The following is a 25,374-nucleotide window of genomic DNA, read 5'->3' as shown; positions in this document are numbered from 1 at the left end:
GTCTTGAAATATGATAGTATCAGACACAATAATGATAAACAGTAAATTCTGGAGATCAATTAGTTAGATAAAATACCATGGCAATTTAGGTTTGTACACAATAACCACTTGTTATGATATATTACCCTAATATAGCTATTTTAGTATCACATTAGAAAATGATAAAGCAATTTGTGTCTGCTCCATTACTATCAGTATACTCTCAAACTATTAATTTGAATAGAATGTAAATTGATATAATGTATAGCATGGCTCTTTGGCAGTTGTCTTTTTAGCTTTCCTAAGCACAAGATGATCATGGTGAGCAGTTAGGATCACCATATATCTGGCATCATTGGTTGATGTCTGCCATTATCTGGCATCATCATTTAAGTAATCAGATGTCATAAATAATTTTTCTGATAGCTCTTTAATGGTCATAAATTGATCATTGGTTGTTGTCTTGCATCATTGGTTGTCATCTGGCATCATGAATGATATTACTGTTAACACTTAAAGGGCATGAACTTGACCTACATCTAATCTTAATAAAATATGGTCAGGATATTATAGTAGTCGCAACTTGACCGCGATGGTTGACCTTAGGCTGATTATTCATATCGATTATTTCATTGTAGAAATCAAGGGTGCTTAGGGTAGCCGTGTATATTTATATTGAATTAGTTTGTATACAGTTCTGTACCAAAGTATATATACTTACATTTGATCAGTTAAAACTTTCCAATACACTAACTTATAATTACACAAATTTATATTTCCTTTTTCTCGTGCAGGTCGTGTTTTACGTATACTCCTTTTCGATAATAGGTTGTGCCTCATTAGGTATTATAATACAAAGGTCAACCATCGGGGTCAAGTTGCGTCCACTATACTTTCAGTAAAATTTTGCACTTGGATACTGGGTCATCTGAGGTCAGTAACTAGGTTTAAGGTTGGTATAAAACCAAATTTCAAACTTTAGCTGCTACATGAAACTTGGTTAAAATGTTTGTGTTCATAAAATATAGGTCATGCTTCTACTTAGGTCATCTCATCTCAATGTAATCCATGACCCTCCAGAAGAAAGCTTTTGTACCTGACTTAAATTTTTCTTTGTTAAAATGTTTGTTGTGATAAAATTATAGGCCAGGTTTGAAACTGGGTCATTTAATATTTATAAACAACTAGGTCACTAGACCAGATCGTACAGAAGTCCAGTTATAGAGACTATTTTGTCAGGCACATCCCTGGTCTATCAGAACAATGGATTATTAGATAACTACGTAATAATATTTACACAATACTGTGAGAACAGTTGTTGACCTTATCTAGAGGAGATGTGAAGTGTTTTTATTTCCTATATCCAAGTGGCTAAATTCTGTTGATAATGAATCACCTTTAGTGATAGCAGCATTCCCACCGACATTTTGAAAACTGGGTGTACACATGTGCCCAGGTACTTCAGTAAATGTGGGTGCAGGTAACAGGATAAAAAAGTTCGGTACAAATCATACAAAATAAAAATAATGTTACAACTGAAACAAAATGAAGACTTTTTTTTTTCAAAAAGTATGAATGACCCAGCACAGAGTCATCAAATCTCTCATGATTGTTATTCAGCATGGGAAGCAGTGCACCAGGGGTTTTAATTTGGATCTCACACAGTCAGACCAGAGTTATGACCCTTGACTTAGTCAAAATTAGGCATGAAAAGGGCCTAAGTTTGTGTTGCATGTATCTCAAAAAGTATTTGTTCCAGTATTATGAAACATTACTGGAATATTATTCAGCATGTGAAGTTGTGTATCTGGGGTTTTATTAGAGATATCTCTCAGTCAGACCAGAGTTATGTCCCTAGACTTATCCATTGATTTTTTATGTGCAAATTACACATAGTTTAGAGTGAATTGTTGAAAATATTTATACTATAAACAACCAGTTAAAATTAATTTGTTTCACATCTACTCACAGCTGCAAAATTATAAATATGTAACTTTATTGTTCAGGGACTTTCTGTGTTTTTACCTTTTTGACAAGTAAACATATGTATTCATAGCATATCAAAGTGCATTTTAAGTTTAGTTTTATAGTAAATATATTAAAGTGCATTTTAAATAAAAGTCTCTTTATGTATGAAAATATGGTAGAAATTCAATTGCTATTTTGGTTGTCCTCTGATATGCTGATCCTAAAGTGTGCTATTTTGGTTGCCGTCTGATAATTTATGCTGATCCTAAAGTGTGCTATTTTTGTTGCCCTCTGATATGCTGATCCTAAAGTGTGCTATTTTGGTTGCCCTCTGATATGCTGATCCTAAAGTGTGCTATTTTGGTTGCCCTCTGATATGCTGATCCTAAAGTGTGCTATTCTGGATGCCCTCTGATATGATGATCCTAAAGTGTACTATTTTTGTTGCCCTCTGATATGCTGATCCTAAAGTGTGCTATTTTGGTTGCCCTCTGATATGCTGATCCTAAAGTGTGCTATTTTTGTTGCCCTCTGATATGCTGATCCTAAAGTATGCTATTTTGGTTGCCCACTGATATGCTGATCCTAAAGTGTGCTATTTTGGTTGCCCTCTGGTATGCTGCTCCTGAAGTGTGCTACTTCAGTTGTGTCTGAAAGATTCACATTTTAATGTTGACTGTTTCATTAAAGCCCTGCTCCATGGCTATTCAAATTCTGTTGTGTGTATGCAACCCATGATTACAATAGGTAACAGTTAACGGCCACGCGCCACACTTCAGCACGCAAAACCATAGGTATTTTATATAGAATTTTATATAAAATAGATGCTATTTTGACAGGCGTCTCTGTTCATAATCAGGATTTTTAAGCTTTTTCAGTGACAATTTAAGGTTGAAAGGTAGGACTGGAGCAGGTCTTTAAGAGTGTCTGATCTGTGGCTTTCCTGTATTTGTTTTGTCTAAAAGTTTTCATCCCATATACTGTTATGTTGATCTAGCAGTAGGCTGGAAAAAAAGATATAAATGGAGTTTAAAAGGTAGGACTCTGTGCTACAAAATGTTCTGATATAAACAAGAATTAAAATGGAGTTTACTTGTTCAATCTTTCTAGTCTCTCAACATCTTTTAGACTGTGTCAAAGATTCTTTTTCTTCAAATTGCAAGTCTTTCAGTATTTGAGCCGTGCCGTGAGATTATGGATTTGCGACCAGCATGGATCCAAACCAGTCTGCGCATCCACACAGTCTGGTCAGGATCCATGCTGTTCGTTAATGGTTTCTCTAATTGCAATAGGCTTTGAAAGCGAACAGCATGGATCCTGACCAGACTGCGTGGATCGCAAAGCCACTATGTTGGTTTTCTCATGGAACGGCTCATTTGTTGTTTGATATAAGATAGGTCAAGTAAATTGATGATCATCCCCAACCTTCCCGAGAAAAACAACAAAGTTGAACCAATGTTAAGTTAATTTTCTTGTATCTTGTATACCACATTTTAAAAAAGAATTAGCTTGTCATTTTTGTCACCTTTTTTTTTTTACAGAATAAGATTTAAGATAGAAAAAAAAGTTTAATGATAATTTACGAATTATATAAGTTTATTTTAGGTATATAAGTTTAATTAAATGTAAAATAATATTTAGGATGAACACTTACTCTTCTGTTTTATTTCTGTTTTTCAGGCAGCTGACTTTAATGTGGAATAGCGCGCCCGTAGCAAATGTAGCATGATTGATCAACTATGAAGAACAATTGATTGAGAGATAAAGGATGTCAATCTTCTTTGAATCAGTTTGAACTTTACCTTGACCTTTACCATAATTTTGACATTGAATTACCATCATGACATAGTGTGGCATGTTATGCTTTATGAAAGGAAATCTGACAGTTTTTGTTCCTTTTAGGGATCTGACTTTTTTTATTTGACTCCACATAGTGTGTAATAACTTCTGCTAAAAATGGCATCCACTGACACAGACAAAAAGAACTTGCTTGAAAAAGCAGAAAAGAATGACGATGTTTCCATGACAACAGAAAAGGTCAAGGACACAACAGAAGGTCAACCTGGTGCAAACTTTAGCTCAAATGAGAAAGACTTGGACAATGATAATGATATAGAAATTAAAGATATAAAATTGACAATAAGTGAACATGACACTGAAGATGTTACCATGGCAACAAAAGAAGAATCAGCCAATGAGAAAACAGGTTTGATTGACAGTGATAGCAGCAGAAGTGATTCAGAAGATGATAGGGAAGATGTTACCATGGCAACAGAAAGCGATGTTGATGACAGGATTGAAGACATGACTAGAAGGTGAGTGGAAATTGATTAAAAACAATTTTTGGCAGAGAGAGGGTGGGTTAGGGAGTTTGGAAGGTCACAGAATACTCTGGTTCAAAAACAGGTTACCAGTGTAGAATGTCAAAAATTGGGAAAAAAAAACTAGTACAATGAATATTGATGAGCCTTGGATTCTTTTCATATTCATGATACTAAAAAAATTTAGTACTTTTGACATTGCAGCTAACGAATGCATAACTGCAGAATTTCTTATTAGGATATCATAATGGATTTGTAGTTTACATACCCTACTATTAATATGAACTCTTTAACCTCTGCAGTATAACATTCACATATTTATAGTCTGAGTTACATTATACAAGTCTCTGAAGTGGTGTGGGCACATACTGTTTTTGCATGGATCATGTTTGGTGGCTACAGGTCATGCATACCCCATTATTTCAGGTTGCAGTTTTCTTTATCAGTGTGCACCCAGAATGGTCATTTTATGCGTTCCTTTTTTTCTGCCAAGGTCAAATTCCAAATGCCAATATATAAAGATGTTTATTGTAATTATAGCAATAATATTGTAGAGCACAATTTCAGGGGAGGCACTAGATTGAACAGATATTTTCTTTAGATATTTTCTGTGGGAACGTCATCTTTATACAAATGTCTTTAATGAAAAGATTTCCTAGATAAGAATTTTAATACCTACACAAATTATCATAATTGTTTAACAGAAGCATATGTATTTTGAATGCTGTATCTTTTTTTTCAGTTTGTTGGGACTAGATGTATGTGGAGAGTTCTCTCCAGAAAGTTCAGTTCATCGGAAGACTTTCAGACGTTACAAAAAGGCCATGAAAGGTGTAATACCAATCAGATTTGAGAAAACGTAAGCTTAAAATTAAAGTCACTTGGTAATATTATATAAGTCGATATAACATGTGTGACTTTTCATATTAATTGAATTCAACAATTTAATATGGAACAACATAAACTTTGATTTTTTTTTGTCATATGTTAGCTGGAAACATAAAAGTTTGAACTTTTTTTCACCAGAGATAGACCAAGCCAATTCCACGAACTTCATCTATATTTGAAGCAAATGTCACGTCAGAATGTTATTACACTGTGCAATACCAGAATTATGTAATAATGGCTTTACTCTGCTCCCACCTCATCAAACGTATGATAGACCCGCCCGCTTAGCTCAGTATGGATCGCGGGGTCGCGAGTTCCATCCTCGGGCGGGGCGTATGTTTTCCGTGACAATTTGATAAAACACATTGTGTCTGAAATTATTCGTCCTCCACCTCTGATAATTCATGTGGGGAATATGGCAGTTACTTGTGGAGAACAGGTTTGTACTGGTACAGAATCCAGGAACACTGGTTAGGTTAACTGCCCGCCGTTACATGACTGAAATACTGTTGAAAAATGGCGTTAAACCTAAAACAGACAAACATATGATAAGCAATTACTATTAAACTGTGTTGTAAACATAAAACACTGTTCAGTCTACCGCTTTTTAGCTCGACTATTCGAAGAATAGGGGAGCTATCCTACTCGCCCCGGCGTTGGCATGAGCGTTAGCATGAGCGTGAGCGTCACTCAAATGTTAAAGTTTGCGTACAACCCCAAATATTTTCAAAGTCCATTTAGAGATTGCTTTCATATTTTGTATACTTGTTTACCATCATGACCCCAGTCTGTAAAGAGGAGGAGGCAACTCTATCAAGCATTTTGACTGAATTTAATATGGCCCCTTTTCGACTAAGAATAAATGTTAAAGTTTGTGTACCACCCCAAATATTTTCACTGACAGCTCTTGTTCATTGTTACAAGTGGTTCAGTCAGAAATTAAAGTAATAGAAGTACTGTCTGTGACTGTGTCCAAATAATATATATTTTGTCACTTGATTTTAGCTCCAATATTCAGAGAATAGGGGGGCTATACTACCCGCCCCGGCGTTGGCGTTGGCGTCGGCGTGACCCTTCTTGGTTAAAGTTTTTCGGCAACCTTTGTTTTTCTGTCATATTTTTCTTACTATTGCTTATATCTTACTGTAACTTCACATTAACATTGTCTAGTATACAAACAATGTATATATAGGGCCTGAGCCCATTATACCCAAGATCAAGGTCACCAAGCTGTTATACTTAGGTTATTTTTAAGGTTAAAGTTTTTCGGCAACCTTTGTTTTTCTGTCATATCTTTGTTAATATTGCTTATTTCTTACTGTAACTTCAAATAAACATTGTCCAGTATACAAACAAAGTATGTATAGGGGCTGAGCCCATTATACCCAAGGTCAAGGTCACCAATGTGTTATACTTAGGTTATTTTTAAGGTTAAAGTTTTTCGGCAACCTTTGTTTTTGTGTCATATCTTTGTTAATATTGCTTATATCTTACTGTAACTTTACATAAACATTGTCCAGTATGCAAACAAAGTATGTACAGGGACTGGGCCAATTTTATCCAAGGTCAAGGCCACCAAGGTCCTATACTTAGGTTATTTTTAAGGTAAAAGTTTTTCGACAACCTTTGTTTTTCTGTCATAACTTTGTTACATTTGCTTATATCTTACTGTAAGTTCTCATAAACATTGTCTAGCATACAAACATAGTATATGCAGGGGCTGGGCTCATTATACCCAAGGTCAAGGTCACAAAGGAGTTCTACTTGGAATTATTTTCATGTTAATTTTTTTTCGAAAGCTTTATTAATAGACATATCTTTGGTACTTCAAAAGATAATGACTTGAAATTAAAAATATTTATTTATAATCATCATCTGAATGTGTGGTTACATACCACATAACTCTAATTGTATTTTTGACAGAATTATGCCCCTTTTGTACTTAAACTTTTTTTGCAGTCTTCGCTTTCTGGATATTACTTTAATGCAATATAAGATAAAGACTTGAAACTTAAAATGTATCTTTATCACCATCATTTGCATGTGTGGTAACAAGCCCCATAACTCTGATTTGTATTTTTGACCAAATTATGCCCCTTTTATACTTAATTTTTTTTTTAACAAACTTCGTTTTCTGGACATAACTTTGGTACTATATAAGATAAACTTTGGTACTATATAAGATAATGACTTGAAACTCAAAATATATCTTTACCATCATCATCTGCATTTGTTGTAACAATCCTAATAACACTAATTTGTGTATATGATGGAATTATGCCCCTTGGTGTATCTTCCTTTTATAGTAGAGGTCTCTTATTCAGACATATATTCATTTTACTGTCAAATCCCCGAATAGTGGAGCGTGCTGTCTTACAGACAGCTCTTGTTTTAAATGAAATGTCTTAACCCTTAGCCTGCTGGCGGCAAGTGATTCTGCCTTTGCGACCAGTGCAGACCAAGATCAGCCTGCACATCCGTGCAGTTTGATCATGGTCTGCACTGTTCGCTATTCAGTCAGTAATTTTTCAGTGAACACCCCTTTGAATAATAAGTAGTATGGCCGAAATTGAATGATGGACCAGTCCATTTTAGATATTTAGCAGGGTAAGGGTTAAAAAAGATGTATAAAATAAAATGACGAAATCTCACTAACTACTGTGCTAACCAAAAGGGGGTCTTGTTCATGGATGAAGACATTCTAGCAAAAAGCTTGTGTCCATCAATGGATCTGGATGGTACATGACTTCATGAGTACACAGCCATTTACGATTTAGTTGGTTAAAAACAACTACATATGTAATATTATAGCAATAAAAGACATTAGGCTTGATGGCTTGATGAAAAGTGTATACATAGTCACTATTGTCTGTTAAATTAATTCGTTTTCAAGGGCACACAGCTACAAAATCAAGATATTAGAAACTGATTTTTATAAATGTTGTCCATTATTACAGAAAAAAAGATGAGTTTCCAGTTGAAAAAGCGGGATGCTTTTCTCTGATGACCTTCGGTTGGCAGACGTCCTTGATGTGGAATATTTATCGTAAAGGAATTGATGCCATTAAAGATCTATGTATTGGAGAAAGTGAGAAAGCTAAACCTAATACAGACAGGTAAGGGCCTTTCAACTTTCTTGTAAAATCTAAACATAATTGGGTTAAAGGCACTGACCTCCAGATTTGGCTAAAAATAATCTTTCTTTCAAATTGAAGTTTGGTCATATTATGAAAATTAGAACATGAATTTTTATGCCCCCGGCATCTACTGATGCGGGAGGCATATAGTGATCGTCCTGTCCATCCGGTTGTCCGTCCGTACAAGGTTAACCAAATGGGACCCTTTTGTCTAGCATCAATACCCCTTACTAGAATGACTTGATACCTATGCAGATGTAACCTGTGACCATTCCTCACTTCAGACATCACCTGACCTCAGTTTGACCTTGACCTTGAACTTGACCTCATTTTGGACTTAGGTTGCTTTGTATCGACAAGGATGCCACCAGGGGCATCAAGCGTTTATTGAACGCAGCTTCTTGTTATTTCTAAAATGCAGTCTAACCTGTCTTAAGCAGCCAGCCAGGGGAAGCAGACAATTTGGCCACTTAAGCCAGGTGACCACTGATAGGAGGTGCAGTAAATACATGTATTACCAGAGTTCAGTCATGACTTTAACCTTTAGGCCCATTTCTTATTCGTCTTTCTATTATTATTTTACCAGAATACATTGACGTGCATTTGCCTTCGCAATACGAATGGTCTTCTTAGCAATCTACAACTCAGACAATTTTCCAGCTTCAAAACAAGTTTGTTTACTATTTTCGCCATTTTGGTAAGGGAAGCTGCTCTCCGTGCTTACTGTCTACGCTAAAATCTAAGATTGCCGTTATGTTCCATAAAAGATCGAGTGGTTTATATTTCTTCAAACACAATAAATTTCGTATAAATTTAACAGTATTTTGATGAAAGAAATAAAAAAAATCACAAATATTATCCTACTAATTAGATATTGAGTATTATCTTTAACCGAGATCAAACTGTGAACAACAAAATTTACACGAGGTGACACGCTAATTGCTGATAATTACTGGCCTTTGGATCATAACAAAAAAAGGATGACACTTTTGGGTATCAGTTTTAATTGAGAAGCTTATGTCATTTTATCTTTCTTCTGGTGAAGTCACTCAGAACTTAGCAATCTCGTGTTTTTCAAAAATCGGGTACCTAAATTGGCGATTATCGCCAAAAATTGGTTTTGGAAGAAACATGGCCACTGAAAGGGGTCAAATATGGCGATCAGGAGGTAATTTTGGTGGCCGCTGACAGTGGATGGGTGACTGCTGAAAAAAGAGATGAAATAGAGGAAAATCTGTCGGGGGCGTCTTAAAATGACCACTGAACAGAGGTGACCGCTGATCGGAGGTGGCCGTTAGTACAGGTTAGACTGTTTCTTAAAACTTCCAAATCAAGAAAAAAAGATAACTGCATCTGGAATCGAACCCCGGACCCCCACGGCAATAAAGACATTTTCCCATCGTAACTAATAGCGCTATAGCTGAAATAGTGAATAATTACTTCAAAATTTAGACATTTATAATTGAACAGTTTACATGGAGTAAAAGCATGACAAATGCATTCTAATGTGTTTCTGTAACATAAAGTTTGTCAGTAATTAAGTTTTAAAGCCTTCTTAAGAAATACAGCATTTATTTCAAGATATCTCAAAACAAAAAAAAAAAATTTGTTGTTGTTGAACCATCAGGAGGCCAGTCGCTTTAATTGTTATGATAATTTGAATACTGGGTTTTCTTGGTTAATCATTACCATTGCTAATTCGATTAATGATAAAGATTTATTGCTAATTGATTAATGATTACTTGCTTAATCACTATAATTATTATTTGATTAATCTTTATAATTGTTAAGTTGGTTAATGATTACGATCTTTATCAATGAATTTTGACCTTGTTAAGTGTGTAGGATTACTACGTCAATGATTAGAAATGTAAGCATTTTTTGCGATTTTAAATTTATATACACAGTTTATCGATAAAAAAGTAAAATTTCTGAACACTGTAAAATCATTTAATATTGTTGGTGTTAAATTTCATGGTCTATATATTTCTAAGGGACACAACATTGAGAATTTCAAATTTCTAATGAAAATTAAAAGAAGGATTTTTAGCTCGACTATTCGAAGAATAGTCTAGCTATTCTACTCACCCTGGCGTCGGCGTCGGCGTCGGCGTCGGCGTCGGCGTCACACCTTGGTTAAGTTTTTGCATGCAAGTACATACAGCCATCAATTAAAGGCATATAGCTTTGAAACTTATTTTATCTTTTTCTAGGTCAATTACCAACCTCTCTGGGTCAAGTCCCATAACTCTGACATGTATTTTGAGCAAATTATGCCCCCTTTTGGACTTAGAAAATTTTGGTTAAAGTTTTACATGCAAGTTACTATCTCCAAAACTAATGCAGATATTGATTTGAAACTTCACATGTGTCTTCGGGGTTATAAAACTAGTTGATAGCAGCAAGTCCCATAACTCTGACCTTCATTTTGGCCAAATTATGCCCCCTTTTGGACTTAGAAAATTCTGGTTAAAGTTTTGCGTGCAAGTACATACAGCTCTTTCTAAAAGGCATATAGATTTTAAACTTATTTTTTCTTTTTCTAGATCAATTACCAACCCCACTGGGTCAAGTCCCATACTCTTACATGTATTTTGGGAAAATTATGCCCCCTTTTAGACTTAGAAAATTTTGGTTAAAGTTTTACATGCAAGTTACTATCTCTAAAACTAATGCAGATATTGATTTGAAACTTCACATGTGTCTTTGTGGTTATAAAACTAGTTGATAGCAGCAAGTCCCATAACTCTGACCTTCATTTTGGCCAAATTATGCCCCCTTTTGGACTTAGCAAATTCTGGTTAAAGTTTTGCGTGCAAGAACATACAGCTATTACTAAAAGGCATATAGATTTGAAACTTATTTTTTCTTTTCTAGATCAATTACTAACCTCACTGGATCAAGTCCCATAACTCTTACATGTATTTTGAGCAAATTATTCCCCTTTTTGGACTTAGAAAATCCTGGTTAAAGTTTTGCGTGCAAGTACATACAGCAATTACTAAAAGGCATATAGATTTGAAACTTTTTTTTTTGTTTTTCTAGGTCAATTACCAACCTCACTGGGTCAAGTCCATAACTCTGGCATGTATTTTGGGCAAATTATGCCCCCTTTTGGACTTTGAAAATTCTGGTTAAAGTTTTACATGCGAGTTTCTATCTCCAAAACTAATGCAGATATTGAATTAAAACTTCACATGTGCCTTAGGGGTTATAAAACTAGTTGATAGCACCAAGTCCCATAACTGATATGCATTTTGGCCAAATTATGCCCCCTTTTGAACTTAAAACTCTTTTAATATTTAACCTTTTTGGGTAATATTTTCCTGCTTCTGGGACAATATTTCGAATAGTCGAGCTTGGCTGTCTTACGGACAGCTCTTGTTGTAGTTTGTTGTGAGTTTAATTTCTAGATCAATGCAGCTGTGAGATACATAAAAATTAGTCCCTAGGAAACATTCATTTAGGTGAATTCACAGAATACTGATAATTTAGGTTGTTTTTTATGTGCTTTAGTGGGCCAGATGTACGTTTTGTATTACACACATGTATAGTATGTGTATTTGAGTTGACACCTATGCAGATACATTTGACTTCTTTGCTGTGTTACAACATTGAATTTTTCTTTTTTCCAGAGCTTTAGCACAAGAAAGTCCTACACATTTTTCTAAATTTAACCTTTAGCCTGCTGGCAGCAAATGATTCTGCCTTTGTGACAAGTGCAGACCAAATCAGCCTGCACATCTTGATCTGCACTGTTAGCTATTCAGTCAGTAAATTTTCAATGAACACCCTTTTGAATAATAAGTGGTGCTGCCGTAATTGAATAATGAACCAGTCCATTTTAGAAATTGAGCAGGGTAAAGGTTAAATTGTTCAATATAAATGCCAAAAACAGTACTGTGAAATCAGTTAATTTTGTTAGCACAAATTTTGTGGTTTGGGCCAAAACAGCTATTTCATGAAGATATTAACATGTGAATTTTAGCGTTTTAACATAAAGTGAATGAGTTAAAGTAATGGACCTGTAATGACTATCGGAAATTTCCGTTTCTTTTCGTATACTTTCAGAATGCAGTTTCGGTCTTCTCCAGTTGTTATGAAAAATAATTTTTTGTTATGACGAAACAATGGCGAATTTGCATACAGAGGATAAGTAAAAGCATGGAAATTGCTTACAGTCTTTGCGGGTCCACTACCTTAACTTGTTTCTTGGGATTAAGTCATTTAATTCTGTCCGGATTGACTCAACCAAGAAGTCCACAGAAATTTGACCCTCATGAATATTAACCATTTCGCAGTATATAACGATAATTTAAGACTATTTTACCTAAGTAATCAGAGTTACATAGTTTGTTTGCAGGTTGGCACGTATTTGGTCAGACGAGCTGAAGAAACGAGGCCCACAGAAAGCATCACTTACACGTGCAGTATTCGTGTTTATGAAGACAAGATTGATATTTGCCCTCCTCTGTCTCTTAGCAACTGTAGCGTTGCAATTTGCAGGACCAGTAAGTTACAGCATGCATGTGGTGTAGGAATGCTGAAACTATCTATTAGTGTATATATATATTTAATACTAATTTCTGGAATGTGTAGAGATGATTCTTTTGAAAATGCAGACGTTATAGAATAATGTAACAATAGTCTGTCAACTCATATTGGTTTTAAAAGTTTTTCCCGATCTGTTCATATTATTTATGTATACGCTTGTTGTAATAATTATCATCTCTACACTCCAAAATTTAGTGTTTCTAGACCTTTGTTGTTAATCAGATAATCTGAAGTGCAAGGCCTTTGTACTAAATACCCTGACTGAAAGAGAATGGATTTAAATTAATATTCTTATATATATCTTATCAGAAAAAGAAACTTAGTGAAGGAAGAATGGAAATACAACCAGAAATGTAGAAACTTTCTGTAACATTCTGAAAGAAATTACACACTGAATTATATTTTGTTTCCAAGTGTCATTAGTATGACCAAATTTGGTATTTAGGTGTTTTGGAACGATTGTTCAGTTAGTCCTTCCATGTCAGATTATCAGTGGCTGTAACAGAGGATACAGGTCAGATATTGGACAGTTTCATTTGTACATCCCTTTAACTTTAAAGGTAGTTCTTCACATTTGATAAACTGGAAGTCTTGGTTTAATGTTATTTATCTGGATAAAATAGAAATAAATAGAATAAAGCCTGAAACCATCATGTGGAAAGGAAAATAAATTATCGTGCAGATTTATGGCGTCCGTTGTGTTCATTTTTGAAATGCCAGCATTACTTTCTAAAGATGAAAACTGATAACAAAAAAAAATAAAGTATGAAATGAATTTCAATTTTGAATTAAGGTTCGAATGGGCTTGAAATCTTGGGCAAATATTTCAAAAACAAGCTGGCCAGAACATTTTATTTAGCCTTATATTAGACAATATGTTGATTTACATCTGTAAATGTTTTCATTGAAACCTATACCCGGTAGAAAAATTTGTGTTTTGTGAAAATGTCATCAAAATTGTCATTTTTTCTCATACAGACTCACTTTATGAAAACTTAAGTGTGGTTCAGATTTTTTCAATAAGATCTTGCAAAAAAATAAAGCAATTTATCCTATCTTTTTAATTTGCTGGATTGTCTTACATGTACTAAACCAAAAGCTGGTTTAATCAGGTTCTACACTGTAGAAAAAAATTGAGCAAAACATGCAGGGCAAGGGGTAATTCGTATTTTTGAGGCACACAAGTTTAATTAGTAAACTCCAATCCAAAATCCTGATCAGTAAACCTCTGTTCAGAAACCAAATATTTTCTTCCTACACAATACAGTTGAAACATGGTATCTCAAATTCCAAGGCATTGAGAGTTTTACTTTGGGATAACCGAAATTCATGGACTTAACCTTTAGCCTGCTGTTGGCAAGTGATTCTGCCTTTGCAACCAGTGCAGAGCAAGATCAGCCTGCACATCTGTGCAGTCTAATCATGGTCTGCACTGTTCGCTATTCAGTCAGTAAATTTTCAGTGAACATCCCTTCAAATAATAAATGGTATTGCCCAAATTGAATGATGGACCAGTCCATTTTAGAAATTTAGCAGCTGGTAAAGGTTAAATGATATTTTGTACACGTGTTTTTGGGATGGGAATTGAAAATATTTTTTGAGATAAGTTTCAAAACTGTGTTTTTCTTTGGATAGTTATGTAACATCGTTTGAGCCGCACCATGAGAAAATCAACATAGTGAGTTTGCGACCAGTATGGATCCAGACCAGCCTGCACATCAGTTCAGTCTGGTCAGGATCCATGCTGTTTGCTTTCATGCCTATTGCAATTAGAGAAACTGTTAGCGAACAGCATGGATTCTGACCAGACTGCGCGGATGCGCAGGCTGGTCTGGATCCATGCTGGTCGCAAATGCACTATGTTGGTTTTCTCATGGCGTGGCTCATTTATAATTGCATGTTTCCTGTTACTGTAGATTGTGCAGTTTTTCACATCACATTTATTTCATGACTTGATCAACAACAGGCAAATTCTCATTGTTAAGAATTCTTATGGTAAATGCTGCTAAGTTTTCGCAAGCTGATTGAACCCATAAATAGTTGTGAAAATAAAACCATACCAAATATTATGCAATCTACACGTAACGGTTCTAGATTGGCTACGGGGAGGATTGCTGATTTAGATGAGACCCCGATAAATCCTTTTGCTAGGATTTATGTTAACGTTAGCTATACTAACACACACACACAATATATATATATATGTTTTTTTTCTGCCATGTGTGTTTTTGTTTTGCATGTCAAACTAGACTTGATAGACTTTGGAAGGAAGAACTTGAGAGAAAAGGGCCAAGAAAAGCCTCACTTGTTCTAACTGTTGCACGATTTTGTCGAACTCGAGTTTTGCTGTCTTTTATGTCGCTTTTAGTAGCGACTGTTCTAGCTTTCTCCACACCTGTGAGTTATGTTACTACCACCCATGTAACCAGCTTTTGTGACTGGAATATAATGCTTTGATAGAAGATCTTAGTATAGTCATATTTGGAAAAAGTCCATTTTACATGCATTTATATATATGCATTATTACAAGATCTTAGTATAGTCATATTTGGAAAAAGTCAATTTTACATGCATTTATATATATATATGCATTATTAGAAGATCTTAGTATAGTCATATTTGGAAAAAGTCCATTTTACATGCATTTATATATATGCATTATTACAAGATCTTAGTATAGTCATATTTGGAAAAAGTCAATTTTACATGCATTTATATATATATATGCATTATTACAAGATCTTAGTATAGTCATATTTGGAAAAAGTCCATTTTACATGCATTTATATATATGCATTATTACAAGATCTTAGTATAGTCATATTTGGAAAAAGTCAATTTTACATGCATTTATATATATATATGCATTATTACAAGATCTTAGTATAGTCATATTTGGAAAATAAATCCATTTTTTACACTCATCTATATACCCAGCTTCTGGCAAGATGGGGTTTATTTTCATAGTTTGGTACATGTCACTTTCTTCTCCACTACATTCATCTGTATTCAGATTATTCAGATTCAGATGTCTCCTGTGACACATTTACACATTTAGCTGTTTCAGGCTTTTAAAATGATATCTTAACAAAACATCTTTTTACTAATAGTTACTTTTCAGAATTACATACTTCCTTGTCCATATTTGACCTGAATATTTTTTATAAGTGTTACACATCATGAGTTTCAGTTTGCTTCATTGAATAACAATGAATTGTAATACACTGTGTGATGTCACACTCTGCAAGAGTTAACATTTATACACTGTGATATGACCATGGAACCAGTACTTGGCATATTCCTGTGCTTTACATATGCCAGTGCTTGGTTGAAATCTTCAGTTTAATCAAATTATTTAACAGTTATTGGTCATTGGCAGATTAATGGCCCCTTGTTCCCCCCCCCCCCCCCCCCACCCCACCCCCCACAAGTGGTGGGGGCATATAGATTTGCTTTTGTCCGTCCGTCCTTCCGAGAATGTTGTGTCGCACCTAGCTCCAAAAGTATTTGACGTAGAGTCACAAAACTTTACAAGAATGTTGGTCAGCATGTGTAGTTGTGCACCTGGGGTTTGGAGCCGGATTCATTCAGTCGTGTAGGAGTTATGGCCCCAGACGTAAAATATTGGTCATTTTAATGTTGTGTCGCGTGTAGCTCCAAAAGTATTTGACCTAGAGTCACCAAAGTTTACAGGAATATTGGTCAGCATGTGCAGTTGTGCACCTGGGGTTTCGCATCTGGATTCATTCAGTCATGTAGGAGTTATTGGCCCCTGACTTAGTTAAAAATTTGTCATTTTAATGTGTCGCGCATAGCTCCAAAAGTATTTGACCTAGAGTCACCAAAGTTTACAGGAATGTTGGTCAGCATGTGCAGTTGTGCATTTGGGGTTTCACGTCCAGATTCATTCAGTATTGTAGGAGTTATGGCCCCTGACCTAGGAAAAAATTGTCATTTTAATGTTTTGTCGCGCGTATTTCCGAAAATATTTTACCTACAGTCATTATCTCACTACACAAGACCAGACTCAATCTTGTCCAGACTTACTCAAAAAAAAAATTTGTTAAACACGTATGTTAAAATGTACTTTACCTAGAACCATAAAACATTAGAAGATTGTTTTATAGCCTATGAAGTGTTCTCTTTAGGATTTTACTCAGCTAGGCCTTAGTTATGGCCAACTAAGTGAAAAGTACACATAAGGTTCTTAAAAGTTTGTGTTGCAAACATCTTAAAAATTGTTTAACCTGAGTCATTAAACCATGTTACACAGGCAGGAGTGGGGGGGGGGGCGCACCTGTGTCCTGTGGACACACATCTAGTTTCTCAAAATCTGGTATCCATTCAGTACCTTGTGAACAGAAGAATTGACAGAATTCAGTATAAGCCTTGGAATAAACTACAGTCGTGTAATTCTAGAACTCGGTTTCCTTACTGACAGTCAAACAGGTCTTTATTTGGTACAGGAAGGCTTTTTTACAGGGGTATTATTAAGTCTTTTGAAAGGCTTTCTGTCCTTATGTCATTCTAATATGTCCATTGAAATATTGCTTAACTTCATTTGTCATTATATTGATAAATTTGGCTTCAAGCAATTAAAATGTACCAACTGGTGGCGTAATGTTCTCTCCCTATAAACCATTTCTTAAGTAAGAAATAATTTATAGCAAAAGGGTGCTTTAATTCTATTTATGCATGATGGTGGGTCACAGGTTGCGCCCTTGTGAAATTGTTTGTACGGCATATTACCGCACAAGTGTATAAATAGTGCTAAAACATGGTTTTGCTATAAATTATTTCAATTCTAATATTCCTTTAATCTAAAACAGTAAATAAAATGTAGTAGCGCTCTCTCTTGGTCGCAACAAAAATGTTGACATCTCTGCATGTTAACGTGATGTCATTCTAGTGTAAACGTGTTTTAACAGAGACAAGCTATTAGAATGCAGGTTTTATCACTTTTTTTCAACTGACGAACTAATCAAGCCATGTTAGAATTGCACAAAATGAGAAAAAAAATATTGTCTCTAAGGCACTTCTTTCAACAGTTATTTACAACAGTGAACAAATATCATTTATCTGCTATCCCTTTGCCACATAACTTCACATGCTTTTTAACATGAATTAAAAAATCTCTTTACATGATACATCATGACTCAAATTGCTTTTAAGCTCACCTGAGCTTAAGGCACATTGTGAGCTTTTGTGACCGCTTGTTGTCCATCATTCTGCTCATTGGTGGCTCATCGTGTGTTGTGTGTCCGTCAACATTTTCTTAAAAGAAATTTCTTGAAAACCACTGGGCAGAATTACACCAAACTTCACAGGAATGATCCTTGGGTGGTCCCCTTTCAAAATTGTTCAAAGAATTTAATTATGTCTCTCCCCCCCCCTGGGGGAGACATATTGTTTTTGCCCTGTCCGTCCGTCCGTACGTCACACTTCATTTCCGAGCAATAACTTGAGAACCATTTGACCTAGAACCTTCAAACTTCAGAGGGTTATAGGGCTGCTGGAGTAGACGACCCCTATTGTTTTTGGGGTCACTCCGTCAAAGGTCAAGGTCACAGGGGCCTGGATTTCATTTCTGGAGAATAACTTGAGAACCACTTGACCTAGAATGTTGAAACTTAATAGGATGATTGGACATGCAGAGTAGATGACCCCTATTTATTTTGAGATCACTTGATCAAAGGTCAAGGTCACAGGAGCCTGAACAGTGACTTGAGAACCACTAGGCCAATAGTGTTGAAATTTAGCGGGATGACTGGACATGCCAAGTAGATGATCCCTATTGCAGCCAACCATCAGTGTCTCTTTGACTTTTGCTCCTGACCCCTATTGACTTCTTGCCTATAGGACTTTGCATTGGGGGAGACATATGCTTTTTTACAAAAGCAATTTCTAGTTTCCATACAGAACTCCGGTTGCTATGGCAACAGAAAAGGAAAAGATGTAAAAAGATTTTTGTCCAAAATAGGAAGGCATAGAGCCTTTTTATTTGGCATGTGACATCATCTAATGGTCCTCTATGAAGATTGTTTAAATTGTGCTCCTAGGATGAAAAGAGGCCCAACCCCGGGGATCCCTTGTTTTACATAGACTTATATAGGAAAAACTAAAAATCTTCTTGTCTACAACAACAAGACCTAGGATTTTTATATTTTCATGTTGGTTTGCCTTGTGGTCCTCTACCTAAATTGTTCAAATTATTACCCAGGAGTGAAAAGAGGCCCTGCCCAGTGGGATCTCAAGCTAAATTTACATAGAGATATATAGGAAAAAAATTAAAAATCTTCTTGTCTGCAACTGAAAGGCCTAGACTTTTGATATTTGGTATGTTGCATTGCCTTGTGGTCTTCTACCAAAATTGTTCAAAATTATGCCCATGGGGTGAAAAGAGGCCCTGCCCTGGGGGTCCTAGGTTCAACATAGACTTATATAGGGAAAGGAAAATAAAAATCTTCTTGTCTAAAAGTTCAAGGTCTAGGCCTTAGATATTTTGTATGTAGCATTGCCTAGTTGTTCAAATTATGCCACTAGGATGAAAAGAGGCCCCACTTGGGGGTGGGGGGGGGTCACTTGTTACATGAGTTATAGAGGATTAAATATTTAAAAAATTATCAGATCATATTTCTTAGATTGTTTAATTATAATTACCTGATGACCCCAAGTGATCAGGGGTCACTTAATTGCGACCTTAACCTACTGACCTTTCTTGTTTTTTAAGGTACAGCCTTGAAATTTGGATGACATGTACAGTTTTGCACACGTTCTTAAAACTGACTTTCAGTGACCATAGAAGCAACGTACTGACATACAAACTAATATTTTAGCGAAAGTTTGCTATTTTAAACATGTATCTTATATTACTCAGATGAACGGTTCAGGCTCATCTTGACCCTCTTGTGAATATTCTTCATACCGGGTACTTTTCAAAACTCTGTCAGAAGTATGGTCTTTAATATTAATTAGTTTCAAAGATGATGCGTAAAAACATGACAATTTTTCTATCGTGAAATTTTCTCATTTTCATGTTTCACTGAATGGTTTACTATCTTGTTTCCAGGCTTTTGTTCTTCACCGATTGCTGTCCTACCTAAATTCTGGTGATGTTGACATTGGAGTGGGCATTGGACTGGTTGTAGCTATAACTGTGACAGAGTTTGGCAGAACGTTATTCTTTTCTCATGCCTGGCATTTTAATTATGCATCAGGTATGAAGTCTTTTTCTTTTTTTTCGACATTTTAGTTATGGAAAAGGTGCCAACATGATCAAAGTATTTGTAGTTGAATTCAAACAGCAGAACAATATATTGTTCTTGTCTGGCATTTTAATCATGCAACAGGTATGAACTTGATCAAAGTGAAGTATGTGAACAGTTGTCAGAATTCTTTTACCCTTGGACTATCAGAATTGTTTGTTTCGGGTTTAATGCCATTTTCAACAGTGTTTTAGTTATGTAACAGCGGGCAGTTAACCTAACCAGCGTTCCTTGATTCTGTACCAGTATAAACTTGTTCTCTGCAAGTAACTGCCAACTTCCATACTTGAATCAGAAGTGGATGACGAAAGATTTCAGACACAATGTCTTTTATCAGATTGTCACAGGAACAAGCGCCTCAAAAGAGGATCTAACTCAATCTGAGCTCTCCCTGTTGAGCTAAGCGGGTGGGCTAGAGTTACATTGAATGAGTTTTTAGAGTCACTTATATCAAATGGCTTGCCCAAATTAAGGAGTTTGAACCCTGCTCAAGGTCATCAATTTAGGAGGACATCAGTGTGGCTTGTTGAAGATTTGTGGTTCTACCTAGCAATTTACATATTCTCAAAATGAAGGGTAGAGTGGTGACGAGTTTGTGGAGCACATTTTCTCCTCAGTATAGCAGGAAAGAAGTCATTTTTTCAAAACTTTGCCTGCATGACTCAAAACTCAACAAAGCAGATGTGATCTTAGCAACGTCCTTTTGTTATGAAACTGGCATAATCTAGATTGTTGTGTGTGTTAATGTAACATTCACAGAGTTTAGCAAAATCAAAGAACACAGAAATGAAGTAGCGGCCTAGCGGATCTTGCGATTTAGCAAGTGATCACTGACACAGATTACTTTTGATCAGGAATAATTAGGGGCTGATTAATCCATAAAGGATATTAACAAACCAAATTTTTATACCCCCCACAAAACGAAGTTTGGGGGGGTATATAGGAGTGAGCTTGTCGGTCGGTCGGTGAGGGTCGGTCTGTCAGTCCGTTGGTTTTCATGGTTTCCGGATGATAACTCATGAAAGGCTTGAGCGATTTAAATAATTTTTGGTACACAGGTGTAACATCAGAAAATACAGATCAAGTTTGACTTTAGGTTCAGTAGGTCAAAGGTCAAGGTCACAGTGACTCGAAACAGTTAAACGGTTTCAGGATGATTACTTGAGAATGCTTGGGTCTAGGATCATAATTTTTTGTACACAGGTGTAACATGATAAAATACAGGTGAAGGTCGACTTTGGGGTCAGTCTGTCAAAGGTCAAGGTCACAGTGACCCGGAACAGTAAAACAGTTTTCGAATGATAACTTGAGAACACTTGGGCCTAGGATCATTATGTCTCCCACCACACAGTGGTGTGGGAGACATATTGATTTACTCCAGTCTGTGTGTGTGTGTGTGTGTGTGTGTGTGTCTGTGTGTCTGTCTGTGTGTCTGTCTGTCACAAAGCTTGTCCGCACTCTTAAGTTGAACATTTTTTATCCGATCTTCACCAAACTTGAACAAAATGTGTTTGACCATAAGACCTCGGCCAAGTTCGATAATTAGCCAAATCCGCCCAGGCACTTTTGAATTATGGCCCTTGAATTACTGATTGAGTCCACTCATCAAAGCCATCGAGAGAAACTAGACATTTTTCAATGGGGTCCACTCGTCAAAGCCATCGAGAAAAACTAGACATTTTTCAATGGGGCAGTTGTGGGAGACATGCGCTTTTCTCAAAAGCATCTCTAGTTAAAACTGATAGGGAAGTTGGTTATGACCAGCAGATGTCTCCTTATGAATTTTAAGTAGGTCACAGGTCAAGGTCACAGTGACCTGGAACATTTAAAATGGTTTTCGGACAATAACTTCAGAACACTTTGCACTAGGATCACGAAACTTAATAGGGAGGTTGGCCATGACCAGCAGATGACACCTATTGATTTTGAGTTCCAAAGGTCAAAGGTCAGAGTGACCCGGAACATTTAAACTTTTTCGGGACAATAACTTGAGAACGCTTGGGCCAAGGATTATGAAACTTCATAGGGAGGTTGATCCACAAAACGATGTTTGGGGGGGTATATAGGAGTGAGCTTGTCTGTCGGTCCATTGGTTTTCATTGTTTCCGGATGATAACTCATGAAAGGCTTGACCGATTTAAATAATTTTTGGTACACTGGTGTAACATCAGAAAATACAGGTCCATTTTGACGTTGGGGTCAGTAGGTCAAAGGTCAAGGTCACAGTGACTCGAAACAGTTAAACGGTTTCCAGATGATAACTTGAGAATGCTTGGGTCTAGGATCATAATTTTTTGTACCCAGGTGTAACATGATAAAATACAGGTCAAGTTCGACTTTGGGGTCAGTCGGTCAAAGGTCAAGGTCAGAGTGACCCTGAACAGTAAAACAGTTTCCAGATGAAAACTTGAGAACCCTTGGGCCTAGGATCATTAAAACTGATTGGGAAGTTGGTGATGACCAGCAGATGACACCTTATGAATTTTAAGTCAGTAGGTCACAGGTCAAGGTCACAGTGACCTGGAACATTTAAAACGGTTTTCGGACAATAACTTCAGAACACTTTGGACTAGGATCACAAAACTTAATAGGGAGGTTGGTCATGACCAGCAGATGACCCCTATTGATTTTGAGTTCCAAAGTTTAAAGGTCAGAGTGACACGGAACATTTTAACTTTTTCGGGACAATAACTTGAGAATGCTTGGGCCAAGGATTATGAAACTTCATAGGGAGGTTGATCATGACCAGCAGATGACCTATATTGATTTTGAGGTCAGTAGGTAAAAGGTCAAGCAAGTTCAGCCTTGACATTGGTTTAGTTCTGTGACAAGACCATATTGTGGGGGTATAATTCGTCACTCCTGTGACAACTCTAGTTTTCAGAAGATGGGTTCTTTATTAGTCACCTACTGGTTTAAAACCAGTTTTGGGGACTATAGGAATGTACATTTTTGTTGTTCCAGTCCAGTCCAGTCCATGTTATCCATTAAGGGATTTTAATATTACTTGGCAGAAATGTTCTTCATGATGAGACGACGTGTCATGCGCAAAACCTGGATGCCAGGCTCAGAGGTCAAGGTCACAATTGGAGGTCAAAGGTTAACAGGGCTTTTATCCTGTCCAGTCCATAACTCTGCCATCCATATGGGATTTTAATATCGTATGGAACAATTGTACCTCATAATAAGATGATGTGTCATGCACAACTCTCAGTTCCCTAGCAGTCAAATGTTAACATGGCATGAACAGGGTCTGTTTCATGTCCAGTCCATAACTCTGTCATTCATCAAGGGATTTCAGTATCACTTGGCACAGATTTCCCCATGATGAGACTACGTTTCATGCACAAATCCCGGACATCTTGTCAAAGGTCAAGGTCCCAATTGGGGGTCAAAGGTCAGTAGGGCTTTTTTCCTGTCCGGTCCATAACTCTGCCATCCTTGAAGGGATTTTGGTATCTCTGGAACAAATGTTCCCTATGATAAGACAGCATGTCATGCTCATAACTCTGACCCTTAGCTAAAAGGTAGGAATGGTACGATTACTCGGTTAATTGGATAAAACCGGTTTCAGTTTCGCAAAACAAGTAATCGCTCTCAAACAATAAACATCACGAATCATACTTTATACATTTCTTTGACCAGCACATACACCTGCAGTATGTTTCCGCTAAAACGCATTAACTTGAACATAATCAGTAGCCTGGGATTTGCTTTTCATGATATATCTAAAATAATATACACCAAAATATCACTTATTATCACACTGCTCCCAAACGATTAAGTCTGTAAATATCTAATGAAGTCAGCTGCTGGAAGTACCTTTATACAGTCGTCACGAAAGAAAACAGCTTTTCAAATATGGCAGACGATTAACCAACTCGATTCAGTTTCATACAAATGATTAACCTGTTTCTCAATGAAATTAAAATTACAAAAAAAGTTAACTGATATAAAGACATATTCATTGGATCTCAGAAGAATTTTGTTGTTTTTTTAACCCTTGCCCTGCTAAATTTCAACAATGAACTTTACCATCTACTAGTTTGGACAGTACCATTAACTGTTAAAAGGGGTGATTATCAAAAAGATACTGACTGACTGGTGAACAGTGCAGATCTTGATCAGATTGCATGGATGTGCATTTTGCAGGCTGATCATGATCTACAATGGTCACAAAGGCAGACTCAATAGTGTCCAGCATGATAAGGGTTAAAGTTTGCTTAACATGTGGCATTCCAATAATATCCAGTTTCAGCAATTCAAGTTACACAAATTTAAAGTCGGTGGCCAATTTTGTCATATAATGATAACTTCTGTCACAAGAATAAGTATTATTTTCCTCAGTATCAGTTAAAGAATTTCTATGTATTTAATACCGGTAGTTCTTTGGAAGAATGTTGATGGAATTCACATGTTATATTATAAAAAGCACTTTAACAATTGTAGGGTTTCGCAGTGTTATTAAAAAAACAAAAAAGACCCCACACACACATTTCAAAGTCCTTGTAATTTTATATTCCTAATTTTAGGTGTGCGGGTAAGAGCAGCCACTCAAGGTCTTTTGTTCCGAAAGATCTTAAAATTGAGAAGCCTGGAAGACAAAACTGTGGGTGAGGTATGTGGAGTAATGTCCCTTGATTAATGTTGTAATATGACTCTAGGGTATTGCATTTTTTGTCAGTTGCAGTTCTTTTTGTTGTTTTTTTGTGCAGTATTACATATTCAGCTCATGAATATTCATTGCAATAAGTTTGTTTGCATAATTATAGGGAATAATGAAAAGCAAGGACACAGAAATGCTTTAATTTAGTGCAAAATTATGCATAGTTTGTTTAACACAATTTAAAAATGACATGGAAATCTTTCATTAATGCGATTTTACCAGTGAGTATGGCCTGTCATTCTCAGCTTTCTGGTACTGACTCCTTTGCACAGAAAGTACCTGAAGATGTTACTACTGAAAGGATCACCATGACCCCACATTATTTGATATTTGCTTCAATCTGGCAGCACTATTTCAGTTTATTTACAAAAAAAAAAATGAGAAAAGTATACTATTCAATTTTTGCTAATCCTAGAAGGGCTATTTGAGTTGTTAATATTAGAAAATTAGTTATATTTAAGTAATTAAGAATTTTATTTCTTGTACATGTAGTTCTGCTTTCAATGGAAGTTTACGGGTTGTGGTCATTTATTAAAAAAAAAAAAAAAAAAAATTTGCAGATTCATTGCTAATTACTCTATTTATAATTATGCGAG

General features: G+C 36.0%; 1 protein-coding gene across 5 annotated transcripts in view; it reads left to right on the top strand.

Moving 5' to 3' along the window:
- The window catches only part of LOC123555995 (ATP-binding cassette sub-family C member 5-like), a 66,742-nt gene that overhangs the window by 3,644 nt on the left and 37,724 nt on the right, over nucleotides 1-25,374 (top strand). For 3 of the 5 annotated variants that reach the window (XM_053547797.1, XM_053547798.1, XM_053547795.1), the window contains exons 2-7: nucleotides 3,628-4,262; nucleotides 5,011-5,127; nucleotides 8,114-8,272; nucleotides 12,657-12,804; nucleotides 19,917-20,064; nucleotides 24,645-24,730. In XM_053547797.1, coding sequence (XP_053403772.1) covers nucleotides 3,904-4,262; nucleotides 5,011-5,127; nucleotides 8,114-8,272; nucleotides 12,657-12,804; nucleotides 19,917-20,064; nucleotides 24,645-24,730 — 1,017 coding nt within the window. In that variant the 5' untranslated portion in view covers nucleotides 3,628-3,903. Of the gene's footprint in view, nucleotides 1-3,627; nucleotides 4,263-5,010; nucleotides 5,128-8,113; nucleotides 8,273-12,645; nucleotides 12,805-15,096; nucleotides 15,245-19,916; nucleotides 20,065-24,644; nucleotides 24,731-25,374 lie in introns of those variants that run through there. The other 2 variants (XM_053547796.1, XM_053547799.1) reach the window with 2 other exon arrangements.

Source organism: Mercenaria mercenaria, chromosome 7, assembly GCF_021730395.1.
Source record: "Mercenaria mercenaria strain notata chromosome 7, MADL_Memer_1, whole genome shotgun sequence".
Taxonomy (NCBI): domain Eukaryota; kingdom Metazoa; phylum Mollusca; class Bivalvia; order Venerida; family Veneridae; genus Mercenaria; species Mercenaria mercenaria.
This window is presented reverse-complemented; position numbering and strand designations above follow the sequence as displayed.